The 14,590-nt window shown below is 44.7% G+C and overlaps 1 protein-coding gene and 1 pseudogene across 1 annotated transcript in view; one reads left to right on the forward strand and one right to left on the reverse strand.

Annotated features, from left to right (window-relative positions):
* Positions 1-14,590, forward strand: part of Lama4 (laminin subunit alpha 4) — a 149,630-nt gene that overhangs the window by 57,189 nt on the left and 77,851 nt on the right. Inside the window, exons 5-8 of the mRNA XM_052163517.1 lie at positions 4,537-4,751; positions 6,635-6,709; positions 8,482-8,633; positions 11,064-11,174. Coding sequence (XP_052019477.1) covers positions 4,537-4,751; positions 6,635-6,709; positions 8,482-8,633; positions 11,064-11,174 — 553 coding nt within the window. The remainder of the gene's footprint in view (positions 1-4,536; positions 4,752-6,634; positions 6,710-8,481; positions 8,634-11,063; positions 11,175-14,590) is intronic.
* Positions 12,945-14,102, reverse strand: LOC127670047 (developmental pluripotency-associated protein 5A-like; annotated as a pseudogene).

Consider the following 14,590-nt stretch of genomic DNA (forward strand, 5'->3'; position numbering starts at 1 on the left):
AAACAAGTGGAGCACATTTAGATGATGATGCCTATTCTCTAACATAGTTTTTCTCTCTTCAAGTACCTTCTTATTGACCCTTGAAGAGGACTGGAGTATGACCCTCCCAAAAAATTTCTGTGCTAAGCAAGCAAGGAGTTTCGGTTTCCTCAAAAATAGATTTTCAGTGACAGCTGTTTGCCCCTTGGGGGCAAAGTGGAAAGGGAAGAAGGCAGAACAATAGTTATAGATCAAAATTGCCCTCCCCCCCCCTTTTTTAAGGCTAAGCACAGTGACAAAGACCTGTAGTCCTAGCATCTGGGTGGTGAAAGGATAACCAGGAGGTCAAGGGTCAAGGTCATTCTTTGCTACATAGCAAGTTCAAGGTCAGCCTAAGCTGCATAAGACCCCATCTCAAAAAGCAAAAATAAAAAAAAAAAGAAAGAGAAAGAAAGAAAGAGAAAAAAGAAAAAGAAAAAATTGTTTTCTTTACATGCAAGACGGATAAACCAACATTGAATGGACCATCAATATGTGTGTGTGTGTGTGTGTGTGTGTATCCCATATATCTCCATATAAATATTGGGTTTTGAAGGGGGCAATAAATAAGGAAATATTTGTACACTAGCTCTGTAAAGTCCGTAGGGCCCAAAGTTTATCTTGTAATTTTAGAGTTGACGCTACACCTTCCACCAACAGATGGTCTTGAAACTCAGAGGTTTCCATTGTGATGGAGGCTACAATGTACAAGATACAAAACTTTGTTTTCCTCCATAGGGTGTGTGTGTGTGTGTGTGTGTGTGTGTGTCGCGTGCGCATGCTGTGCTTGTGTGTGCATGTGTGTATGTGTGCATACCATGTGTATGTATATGCATATGGAGGCCAGAGGTGACTGAAGTTGGGTTTTGTTAATTCAGCTACACTAGCTGGCCAATGAGCTCCAAGAATCTACTCATCTCCATCTCCCCCATCCTGGGACCACATGTGCGTGCCACCAAGCAGGCTCTAATTTATGTGCATACTAAAAGTTAAACCCAGGCCTCCTGTTTGCACAGCAAGTACTTTACCACCAGAACTTTCTCCACACCAATCCCCACTGGTTTTCCTTTTAAGGAAAGTCAGGAGACAACCTATAGGGATCAGAAGAGGTGGAATCAACAGAGAAAATGAAGCGATTGGCATCTGGCCTCCATGAGCCAAGCAAGGTCTGTCACCCCAAGACCTCAAGATTCTCAGCTGCACACTGACGTGAATCTGCATCCAATTTCAATGAACCTAGACTTGTAGTCTAATATTTCCTGTTTGGTGAACTGCAGCAAAGGATAGAAATTCAATCCAGTCACATTCTCCATAGATGAATAATTTATGCTGGCTGGGAGACCAAAGGCCATAGAAATCTGAGGCACAAAGACACGAGGAAATATGAATAACAAAGTTCATTGGACATTTTCTCTCAGGGTGTTTCTTTGTGGAGTGTGTGGAACTTAAATTCATCCTCATCCTTTTCATAGGCTTGTAGAGAGCATTATATCATGTTTAATTCATTTCCTGTTCTTTCAGAGCAGGAGCCCTGTGTTTTTCCTCTTCCTGTCTCCCCCTATGCCTTACATAAAATGGACATGAATTGTCCCTCTGTTGGGTGAATTCATTCATTCATTCATACATTCATGACAGCAGCAGTGTGGTGCAATGTAGAGCAAGGGAAAGAACATCAGGGTTGGAAGGTCTGGGCCTTGGACTGTGACCTCCCATGTGATCCTGGAAAACCGGAGTAGCCTCCGAGCCTCAGAATGCTAGATGTGAGAGGTCTTTCTTCCAGCTGTCAGTGGGAACTAAAGGAGCCAACACAGAAGCTCTGAGATGCTGTCTCAGACATGCAAAGGATGTAGACTGACCGATAATACTACAGCTCCACCAAAAGACAGACATCAGAAATAGGCTGAGAGGCTGCGTACCACGTGTTGATCAATAGTGTGCTCAGAGGATCCTGGAGTTACATATGATTCGCTTGCACTCATTGGTCCTTTTTCAAAGGGTTCTGAATTGTGGGTCTCAGACCTCAAAAGGAAAGCTTTCTATAATGCAGCGTCTTATTTTCACTGGCCTGATGGTTCTATCTCTTTGGAAAGGTCTCCCTTACTGTCCACTCCTGAGACCGCCTCCTGAGACCTCTCCAGCCACAACCATCCCTGCTCTTTCAGATCCGTTCTGAGAATGGCCAACACCACTTCTTTCCATATCACTTTCATGACACTCAGAATCCTCCCCTAGATTTCTCTTTATGTTTCCTCTTCATTTGGGAACTGAGTTCTCTGTCTGACGGTCGGCTCCACTGAGGAGGGACCATAGTGTCTTCTCATGCCTCCCATGACTGCCTTCAGCTACTCTTGGTCCTTCATCCATCCTAACTTTAGGTCTGCAGCAAAGGCTGTTCCGGTCATCCAACAAGCATGTACAGTTTAACCTCGACGTACTCTGCTGGTGTCTATGAAAGCACTGCTGCATCAGAATCCAAAGTCCTACTTTTTCCTTCAAAACTAAGATCTGCAAACCCAAGTCCTTTGTTCCCTGAAGGCTAACAGTCTGGTAACAAATAATTGGAGCCTATGGGCAGGTAGCCCCTTAAGTGAAGCCAGCAGTCTTATCTCTCAAAACAGGATCTCTTAGAGCACCTTTGGGGAAGAAGGAGGAGGAGGCATTTTTGTCTCCAGACAGAGGAGTCTTTACCCAGAGTGCACAATTTGGTTTATAAGTCAAGGTTGAATAGATTTCAGTCTCTGCCTCCCACTTAGCTGAGTGTCCTCCTTGAAGGCTGCTATGATATAGACATTGGCTCTTCTTCCTCAATAAATACAAGTGGGCACTGCTTTCTGCTCGTTTGCATACTAAAGCACCTAGAAGAACAGAAGTCTGGATTCAGCTCTGATTACTTCTGGTGTTCCAGTTCTGCCACACACTTTGCTCAATCACAAGATGGCAGCCAGCAGCTAAGAGTCTGGTCTGCTGCCCCTTCTGTGACATTCAAGCACGGATCTGGACTATGCCTCTGTGCCAGCTGGTTTTATGTCAACTGACACAAGCTAGTGTCATCTGAAAGGAGGGAACCTCAGTTGAGAATATCAGAAGATCTGGCTGTAGGGCATTTTCTTAATTAGTGACTGATGAGGGAGGGTCCAGTCCATTGTGGGTGGTCCTGTCCCCAGGTTGGTGGTCACTGGTTCTATCAGAAAGCAGACTGAGCAATCTATGATGTGAAAGTCAGTAAGCAGGGCCCTCCATGGCCTCTGTATCAGCTCCTACCCTCAAGTTCCTGCCCTGCCTTCCTTCAGTGATGGACTATGATATGGAAATATAAGCTCCCCCCCCCCAAAACCTTTCCTCCACAAGTTGCTTTTGGTCATAGTGTTTCATCATAGCAGAAGTAACCCTAACGAGGACAGCTTCCAAGGAATTACACCCAAGTGAGTCACTTTGGGGCCAGGAGAGTATTCAGCAGTGACTTGGTTGCTTGAACAGTTCCTTCTGGCAGGGTAGGTTATGATTTGATTCACAGTAGAGAGGCGCCACTCACATTTTGACCAGGTTATTATTCAGCCAATGAGCTGGATATTCCTTCCCTGAGCTATAGAATCCCAGGTGCAACCCAAATAAAGCACACACATTCACATCCACCATCAAATAAAGCAGTATGAACAAGCAAGGGTCATCTCAGAGAGCTGCTTCATTAATGACTGCTACAAGAAAGGCCTTCCCCTTAAAGAGCCTCGTCTAAAACTCCCAAAGAAGGCTTTCTCTCCTCCAGCTGCTCCCATAAACTCAGCCTTTGCTCCTAACCAGGCGGGATTCTCTTAGCCCTGGCCTCAGTCTTCCCCTTTCCTGCCTGGAACATAGACACCCTGAGGGAAAACGTAGACGGCAGCTGTTCCTGACTTCCCCTCCCAACTTCCCCTCCTGGTGGTTCACCAGCGGCACCTGGTACCAAGGGAGAAGTCCTGAAATCACTGTAGACTCCAAGTTTGGGACTTTGTCCTGCCTCCTCCTGACAAGCTGGCACTCTTGGCAGAGAGGCAGAATGCAGTATGACAAAATGTGACCCCACCTATCACATGCCAGCCATGCACACCAGTCTCCAAGATTACCAACCATGCCCTCACACTAATCTCATCAAGACACACACTCCTGCATCTGGAATCTGAGTAGTCTATGAGACATTCAGAGAGAGTGGCTCCTTAAAAACAAAAGAACTCTAAAGGTGAAGGCGTAATGCCTTTAATCTTAGCAGCTGGTAAGCTGAGGCAGAATAATGAACTATGAGTTCAAGACCAGCCTTGGCTGTATAGGAACACACAAAGTCAAAAGAAATATGCAAATAAATGACAAAATAATTTTTTTAGAAGTCTGGTCATATTAATAAAATGGGAGAATTGAAATGAATTCCAGGCAGGCATCTGCAAATATTCACTATATATTTCTTCTATGTGGGAAAGATTTTTTTTTTTTAAAAACATTGAAGTAACTATGGATGCTAAGAAATTTAACACGTTGAACACCTTTCAGATGTGCTCCTGGTTACTATGGAAACCCCTTACTCATTGGAAGCACCTGTAAGAAATGTGACTGCAGTGGAAATTCGGATCCCAACCTGATCTTTGAAGACTGCGATGAAATCACTGGCCAATGTAGGAACTGCTTGCGAAACACAACTGGCTTCAAGTGTGAACGCTGTGCTCCTGGCTACTATGGGGACGCCAGAACGGCCAAGAACTGTGCAGGTACAGATCCCGAACCCCTCCGCCTGCTGCGTGGCCAGCACAGCACTCTCTCCATCAGGACTGAATTTAGGGGAAGAATTCCTGATGAGGAAATATTGCCAATGTCCTCCTGACTTTTATCTAGAGAAATATGCATCAAAATGTACCCCAGTTAGACATTCTCACCGAGGCTAACAATGAGCCTTAACTCATGGTGGATAGACACAAGAGACGTCAACAGGGTCATTTCTGTCTTGTTCTATTCATGTTGGTGAATTTGATTGAAGGGACGGTGGTATCTGCTATGGCTCAAGTGAGTTATTTTGTGCAGGATGCTGTCTCCTCTTTCAGTTACGCTTAATAAAATTCACATTCCAGTGAAGTAAATCTGCAAAGCATGAACACACACGGCCCTCTACATTTCCTCAGACTGCCAGTCAGTATCTCTAAGAGAGTGTAAGAAATCTGGGTCGATTGCAGTGTGCACGGCTCCCATACATTTGCAGCACAGAATGAAGCTCTTCAGCAGGGAAGTTAAACTGCTTTCCTTTCTGAGGAAGGAGGGCTGAAGCTCAGTGCTTCTCCCTGGTTGACTAGAAGAAGGACAAGGGAGAAGGGGGCCTTGTTCACTTACAGCATGCATTCTGGAAAATCCCGGTTGAAAGATTTACGAAGGGAAGAGTTTAAAATTGAGGAGAATGTGCATGTGACCTGAGTACAATGAAAATAAGCGTACCTGGGGACAAGAAACGCTTCCAGGGCCACAGACTTAACAGGCAGAAGGACGACTGTCCAGCTGGTCAGACTGGGGGTCGGAGCCTTAGAAGTGCTGTCAGAAAAAAATAAAGCCTTAGAAATTGGCTCCATTATTCTCCAAGCAGGTACTAAGCCTATACTTAAATAACAACAACGATGCAGATTGCTCCTCGCTCCTCGCTAACAGCTTGTGAGAAGCCACAGGGCACTTGCAGAGGGGTTGAACAAGTCTGCATAGTGTGGAGCACTGCATAGCTGACGTGTTAGGGGAGACTCACAGCTCTAGTGCAGCTTATAGCCAGCTAGCAGAGCTAGCCTAGGAATTCTTCTTAAAATGTAAGTAACAAACTTACTTCCACACAAAACCTCAGAGGGGATGGGGAGTATAACTCAGTAGTAAACAATATGGTTGGTTCAATCCACTGCCTTGCTGGCTCCCCATCCCGGAACTCCTGGGGGAAAGAAAAAGAACTAGCAAAAAATGAAAAGCCAGCTAAGATTGGATTTTGTTGTTTTTCAAAAGGCATTATGGAAAACCATCAGTAGGTGAAAGCCTTAAATTGTTGCCATTTCTTTCCCTGGAATTACTCCTAGCATTCATTCCCCAGATACCTCTCATTTGGAATTTGGAGTCAGTCTTGCTGGGGGGGGGGGGGGGGGGTCAAAACTTAGGAGCCAAGAATTGCTCCTGGACCTCCCCACTCTCCCCTCAGGGCGCTCTTCCCTCACACCTGGCAGGGACCAACACTGCTGTGCACACTCTGAGGAAAGGAGAGCCTTCCCTCTCAAGTTGAATGCTGAGTGAGCTCTGTGGCCATTGTTTCCTTGTGAAAATTTCCTGGGCTTTTGGGATTGAAGCCTCTGTTGAGTTAGGACAGAATTCCAACGAATTGGGAAGAGAGTCCTAGGGAAGCAAGATGCAGTTTTGCTTTGGGTCATTTTTTAACATCTCTCTTACCTGCATTGAACTGGCTAAAGGGCATTATCTTGTTATCACAGACTCCATACTCTTCAGGATAACTATAATTAATCCCGATTGCAGGATTGCACACCCATAGCCAGTATTTCTGAAAACCATGGAAGTACCGCCCTATTTTAGGCATTAGAAGACAGACTGACTCCTCACTCTGTGTTTCTGTTTCCCACAGTGTGCAACTGTGGGGGCGGCCCATGTGACAGCGTAACCGGAGAGTGCCTGGAAGAAGGATTTGAACTCCCTACAGGCAAGGACCGCCCAACTATAAGGAAAAGTAGCAGTACCGTAATGACTAACCCACCTTCTCTAATATGCTACAGGTGTTGTAACCCATTGGAAGTTAGAAAAAAAAATCAAAAATTTGGAAGAAAAGAACTGATACACCTGCAAGATATCCTCTAACCTCCACATGTACACTGAGGTGCACGCACACATTTGCACACACACACACACACACAGAGTAATAAATGTATTTTAAAACTATAAAGATGGATGTGATATCACTTTCCTTGAAAGTGTTTCGCTCTCACCTCTGGTTTAGCCCCTGGTACTTGCTCCAGGGTAATGGACCCTGGACAGAGGTCTCTTGGTGGTTTCCATCTCCTTCGGCAATGAGGCAGGTTTTGCTGGTGTCACTCGGAGACTTTAGACATCTTACTTATCTAGTCTGCATGCTCTCAGGACAGAGCCCTTCCTGCATTGGCTGACTGGTGCTTCCCGGCAGCCATAGAAACTGAAAGACCAGGAGACTTAAGTAGCTCTTCCCAAGTCTCCCAAATGTGAAGCCTGGCCGGAATTAACCTGACAAGGGGTTAACAAGTAGAGCTGCCTTCTTTTTTGCCTAAATTGCTCTGTCACTCACCAGCAACAAAGCTTTTGTCTCAAAGAGTATTTGAACAGTATGCATCCCTTCCCCCCAAAGAGAAGTATAGTGACCCCCAAAAGTCCTTGTGGGCAGAAGAGATTATGAAACTGCCAGTTCATCATATCTTGGAAGACGCCTGAGATGTCAGACCCAGCAGGGCAAAGTCTACAGTTGTCAATTGGAGCATCCTTTGACCAGCTCCATTTATAGGTGACCAGATGCCTACATAACCCAATAAACATTTTCTTTGGCAGCCTAAAGTGTAGGCTGGGGACTCACTTTCTAAGGGAGCTTATAGTTAGTGCTGTGTTAACAACAAATTAACAAACTAACACGCATTAACCCTTTAGTGTCTGTCCGTTCTGCAGAAAACAGCAGAGCCTGTGGGAAGGAGCTTGGGAACTGGCAGGGCCCAGAGAGGTCCGGTTAGGGCCCAAGGCTTGGTGTGTGTTCTTTTTTTATTGTGTCCATGGAGGGCATCTGGGTCCTGGGTGGGGCTCACAGTGTGAAAGGTGAGGAGTGAGGAGAGGCTTATCCCTTGAACATGCCCAGGTTTAGTCTCAGTTTTGGCACCTACCTCAGAGACCAAGTCATGACATTAGCCAACAATTGAACCCTACAGACCTGCTCTGAGTACTTGCTCATCTGCACAGGGAGGAGGGAGCATGGAGAGGATCCAGGCCCTCCCTGAGGAGGCAAGGCAGGTGCAGCCTTCCTGGACTGACTGAGAAAAGCTGATGGGAAAAGAACGATGCTTGGCCACCGGCCTGCTCTACCAGCTGCCACCAAGCAGAGATGGGAAGCTGACACGAATGGAATTGGGGTGGGGGTTGGGGGATGGGGGGACTAACAGAAAAAGTGGGAAGGGCTTCTTCTCCACCGGTCCCATGATAGTCCTTTCTGTCAGCAATTTGTGTTCTTATTAACCTGCTGTCCCACTGCCTGGTTCTCATTATGTTTTGAATGGGACTCCTACCCAATGTATGGCTTAGTTTGGTAAAAAAAAGACTTGTTCTACATGGCCATATCAATTCCTTGGGAAATGAAAAATAAACATGTTATTAGCCCAGTGGGGGGGGGGGTCCACATTAAAGCTATGTATTTCCAGGCTACCTTTTGGCTCTGCAGAAATGACAATCCTATTTCATCTCCAGGCTGTGATAAGTGTGTCTGGGACTTGACTGATGACCTGCGATTAGCGGCGCTCTCCATCGAAGAGAGCAAATCCGGGCTACTGAGCGTGTCCTCTGGCGCTGCGGCGCATAGGCACGTGACCGACATGAACTCTACCATCCACCTCCTCAAAGTAAGCTGAACGATACTCTTTGTGTCTATCCTTTCCACTGTAGTGCCGCAGGCTCCCTCTTAGCAACCTCTGTGACTGTTGGCATCTGAGCTCCCTGGCTATATTATAGATTATATAGGTTCAACATAGATGATACCCAGTTACGTGAGGAGTGAGGAAAAGTTCACGATAATCATGAGTTAATGCCTCAGTCAAAAGCAGCGGACTTACACGTAAGAGAGTCCAAGGGAAACGAAAGGATTAAAAGATTAATATCTACATGAGAAACTTTTATTTTCAAAGCTGTGCAGTCTATTATCCAAGTGCAAGCCTCCTAGGTATACCTTAGTTTAGTTTGCAGGGTTTTGAGGAGTTTTATCTAAAACCTTCTTCCCTGCTTCTAATTTTTCTTTCTTACACTTTTCCTCTTTTGTTTTTCCAGTCTCTCAATCTCTTTGTGAAACACACACACACATACACCTATCCTCAAACCCACAAACATATGTGTGTGTGTTCTCATACCTCTATAGTACAAAGAAGTTAAAGGCAGGCAATGGGAAAAAAATAGATAAAAATCAAAAATATCCCACCTGTCTTAGTCAGGGTTTCTATTCCTGCACAAACATCATGGCCAAGAAGCAAGTTGGGGAGGAAAGGGTTTATTCAGCTTACACTTCTGCGTTGCTGTTCATTACTAAAGGAAGTCAGGACTGGAACTCAAGCAGGTCAGGAAGCAGGAGCTGATGCAGAGGCCATGGAGGGATGTTTCTTACTGGGTTGCTTCCCCTGGCTTGCTCAGCCTGCTCTCTTATAGAACCCAAGAACACCAGCCCAGAGTTGGTACCACCCACAAGGGGCCCTCCCCCCTGATCACTAATTAAGAAAATGCCTCACAGTTGGATCTCATGGAGGCACTTCCCCAACTGAAACTCCTTTCTCTGTGATCACTCCAACCTGTGTCAAGTTGACACACAAAACCAGCCAGTACACCACCCATCTAAGCTTTGAAAGGCTTTTCTTCCATAATGGACCTCCATCACAACAGATTTTTTTACAAACAGCAGAGTTCAGTGAAAAGCCATCAGACTTAACACCGGCACACCCATTTATTTTCTTAGTCAAGCCAACATAATAATTAAGATTGTTTTGTCCACACCCCGGCTCTAGCCATCGCTATGTGAACTCAAGTACGTTAACCTTCGCTTTTCTGTGTCCTCCTGTAGAAATGAGGAAGGTCCCGGGGAAGCTGAGATATATAGAACCATTAAAACAGTACCTGGCATACGTGTTTATCATTCCTTGGAGGTTCAAATAACATCCACAATTGGCTGAAAATGTGTAGTGCAGACTAAAACGAGTACTGCAGACTGTAGTGCAGGGTGGTATCTTAGTGAGTTTTCGGAACTGCTTTACCAAACACCCCTGCTTAGACACATAAGAGCGTTAATTCTCAAAGAACTCGCCTGGACCCAGGACAGTAATTGTACTCAACCCTTTCCACGAGGCACACCTAATGGACTTAATCCAAAGTAGCCCCAGGACAGCAACATTTCCACCAGGCTTCTAAAAAAAAAAAAAAAATGCAAAGGGGTGGGGCAGTGAGCCACGATAAAGAGAATTGATCTTTTTACACCCAGAGGAGGGAAATGTGTTTCTAAAAATCCATTTTCTTTGATCCTGATTACTGATGAGTTTCTCTAAGACCGGATCAGACTGAAATTTGCCAGATTCCCAGGGCCACCTCCATCCTAATTATAGTGTTTTCGACCTCAGAAAAGGGTGCCCTTTTCCTGCAGCCAGCTCGGTGCCTAGCCAGAGGTCGCTGAACCATATTAAATGGCAAATTTTCAGTTCCCAGAAGCTGTGTACCTCACCCTGAACAGAATTCTGCAACAGTCTGTGATCAGTCCATTAAGGCCAGAGGTCATGGGCTGGAGTAGTGGAGCAATGGTTAAGAACACTGGCTGTTCCTGCAGAGGGAACAACTCCCAGCACCCACATGGAGGTTCCCAACTGTCTGTAACTCCAGATTCCAGAGAATCCAAAGCCCTCTCTAGTCTCCTGGGCATTGCACATACAGCATGCATGGACATATATGCAGACACGACAACCATATACATACAATAAAATATATTTAAAAAGAGAAGTTACAATTTACCTAAATCTCCTAGACTGAAAGAGTCATGCACTCAGTCTCTGGTGTCTGAGGCTGGGGAGATGACTCAGCAATTTAGTAATGCTGAGTCAGCATTACAGATAACCAGAGTTAAGATCCTAGCACCCATGCTGAGCGGCTTCCAATCACCTCAAACTCCAGCTCCAGGGAATCCAACACCCTCTTCTGGCCACTGTAATCACTGCACTCACTCACAAATTTATACTAAGATACACACAAATATTCAATCTAAAAATAAAAATAAAATATTTTAACCCTTTCCCCCTCCCCAACAGACAAGGTTGTCAGAAAGAGAAAACCAGTATACCCTAAAAAAGATCCAGATAAACAACTCTGAGAACACACTGAGAAGCCTCCTGTCGGATGTAGAGGAACTGGATGAGAAGGTATGTGTTCCGAGTCTGTGTCTGTTGTGTGTCAAAAATTTCTCCTGGGGAGATACGACATGCATGTCTTTTTACCCCTGATACCACCAAAGTCTAACTCGGTAAACCAATGAGTTTTATTGGGGTTACTTACAGGAATATGGGTGAAGAGTAATTTACAGGAGCATAAATTACTCTAAACAGCTTACGTCACCAAGGCCCACCATAGCATGGCTGACAGCTTACAAAGCTGGTAACCTGAAACACACTGTACAGCCTACAGACTGCTCAACAGATTGGAGAGGGTTCTTCCCAAGTGACTCAGTTGGTCTTCCAGGCACCTCAGTTGATTTCTGTTTCTTGCAGGCACCCGGTCTTGTCTGAATGTCTTCTTTGCACCTTAGCTCAATTTATCTAAGGGGGACTCTCAGCTTTTATTGTATACTCTGACAAGGAGGGGCCTGGTAAATCTGGTCTGTTTCAGGAACTTCCTGAAGGTATTTGAGTTGGTTTTTGGTTTGGTTTGGTTTGGCTTGATTTTGTTTTGTTTTAGCACAGTTTGGTTTGATTTTTTTTTCCTGCTTACAGAGCTTATCTGTATTGACTGCTTCAATCTAGTAGGAAATTTTTAAATAACAGGGTCCACCTTGAAGAATACAGATAGCCTGGGTAAGCCTAGCAAATCGCAAGCAATGAGGCTTTTAAAGTCCAGGAAAAGTTCAGTGACCCATGAGTGTCCCAGAAAATCAAGGCCAGATCGACAGTGACAGTTGATAAAGGGCATCTTCCTGTCTTCCCGTTTTAATATTTGTGTTTATGGTGAACTTTCTATGCATTTGTTCTGGCTAACATACTTAATATGGGATGCAACTAGGACAGTCATCTAACTGTTTGCAAAGGACTGTACAGATAAGAGCTATCAAACGGGGCTAGAGAGATGGTTCAGCAGTTAAGAGCACTGACTGCTCTTCCAAAGGTCCTGAGTTCAATTCCCAGCAACCACATGATGGCTCACAACCATCTGTAATGAGATCCAATGCCCTCTTCTGGTGTCTGAAGACAGCCACAGTGTACTCACATTAAATAAATAAAACATATTTTTTAAAAAAGGAGCTATCAAGCATTCAAGAATGTGCTATATTGTATACAATAAACACTTTAAATGTTAATAAAAAAAGAAAGAAATTAGCTTGTAAAAACTTGCCAACAAGCCTAACAACCTGAGTCCAGTCCTTAGAACCCATGTGTAGATGGGTCATTTTAAAAAGTTCTTATTTTAACTCTATACAAGCCATGTGTGTGCATGCACACACAAAAATAATAATAAATTAAAATTTCAAAAGAAAATCAAAGCTCAGCCTAACTTATACCATAAATCAAAAATAAACTTTAGGTAGAATAAAGAGTCAAGAATAAATTTCAAGTCCACAGGAAAATAGAATCAAGCAAGAGGAAATGGCATATCACAAATACAGTATGAAGAGCTGAAAAAATATAGACAATAGATTTGACAAGTTACAATTTCAATTCTCAGAGAAACACTAAATATTTTTAAAGGGTCCTGGCTCTTTTCATATTTTAACGATGACATGCATTTTAATCATTCACATTCTATTATTTAGTTAGAATAATAACCTTGGAAAAGAGATATTCACACCATTATGCACAGCAGGGATCCAGGAATATCTCGTTAGACTCTAAAAGCATATAGCAAAGTTAAAAATCACGCCAGAACCAAACACTGGCCACAGCTGGTGTCCAGGGGGGAGTCACAATGACTGGAAACTGGCTTCACTCCAAACACAGGCCCAGTTCCAGGGTCTTCGAGACTTCCTCCAGCATGAGCACTGCTCTTTCCTGGTGCGGGTGGCACCGCTGGACTCAAACATCCATTTAGCCCGAAGCTTGTGGTCCTCAGAGCCATAAATTAAGACCACGGTAAGTTCGGAAGGTTTCAGAATCTTCAGCTCAAACATGGCCTGGCTCACCTGCTTGAAGTGAGGCATTCACGGTCCCTGTGGGGCAAACAGAGATGTTTAGCACCAGCGTGTGGACCAGGAACACTTCTGGATCTTTCAGGTCTTCAGGAACTTTCACCCACGGGGTAGGGGGTGGGGAGTGGTAGTGGGGGTGGGGGAGGGGATATCTTTACAGGTCAGGAGGGTTCTCATCTTAATTCCTGACAAGAAACCAGTTTTCAGGGAAGACTAGATCAGGTTTAACCTCGATGGCCCACAGCTCCAGGTTCCTAAATAAATATTTAAATCTACTGAGAAAAACAGAGTGAAACATGGCTTATGAAAGCTCACATAAGAGAGTCGGTTCAATGATTCAGTGTATTTACTGCTCTTGCAGAGGATTCAGGTTCTATTTATTCTCAGCATCCACATGGCTGCTACAACTGTCTATAGCTCCAGTCTCAGGAGACTCAACGCCCTCTCCTGACGTCTGTGGGCACCAGGCAAATCCATGCTGTACTTCCGTTATGCATACTCCTTCCCACAGAGATTACAACCATAGTAATATGGTCTCAAACTTGACATTTAGTATCTCTATCCCATGGTCAAAATCTCACAAATTCTACTCATCTCAAGTCACTGGGTTTTGGAGTAGTTTGGGGTTTGAGAGGTATATTGTTGTTTATCTCCCAAATTCCATATCTAAGTCTTCCAACCCCTATTTGGAAATCCCTAGAACCATTTTATACCATTTACCCCTGGGAATACGCTGAAGGATGCCCATGTATCTGTGGCGACAAAGAACCAATGCTCCGAAGGCTTTTTCTGTCACCACTACTGATGAATCCTGTATTGAAAATACCAAAGACCGGCCCAAGGTTCCAAGCTCCTGTGCTCCTGGGCCTATAATGGCCAAGGTGGGAGAGCATGGTGGCCTACAGGCAGAGGTAGAAACAGCAGCTCCCCCCGCCCCTGTGTCACTGTTTCGCATCACTCTGGGTCCTAAAAGTCTGCAGTGGGGGCCATAGTCACAGAGATCAGTTACCCCAGTCTTTCACCCACACAAAGGGTACCTACATATCAGCTCATGCAAAAGAAAAACATCATAACAGATAGATAGTAAAAATATTAAAAATTCTGGCACGGGTTTCTACCCACCTTAGACCATTTATGTTCCCAAATGAAAGGAACACACAGTCTTTATATTTTTAAATATGCCTAGGCAGCACCATAGCTGAGTAACTGTCTACCTGCCAGGCTGTGAGAATCTACCTTCCTATCCATATCCCAAGCTATTCCTTACTGTGTTTCATCTGGGCTGCTCGTAGCTCCAACTGGCCAGCTCACACAACCACATTGTTGTGCCTCAGCTAACCCACGGTGGCCCTCCTTTCTCCTCTCCTACATGTTCTTCTTCTCTCCATGACAGCTTCCTTCTGCTTCTCCCGAGCCCACCAAACCTTAACCCCACCTATGTCT

Source organism: Apodemus sylvaticus, chromosome 19 (assembly GCF_947179515.1).
Source record: "Apodemus sylvaticus chromosome 19, mApoSyl1.1, whole genome shotgun sequence".
Classification (NCBI taxonomy): Eukaryota; Metazoa; Chordata; class Mammalia; order Rodentia; family Muridae; genus Apodemus; species Apodemus sylvaticus.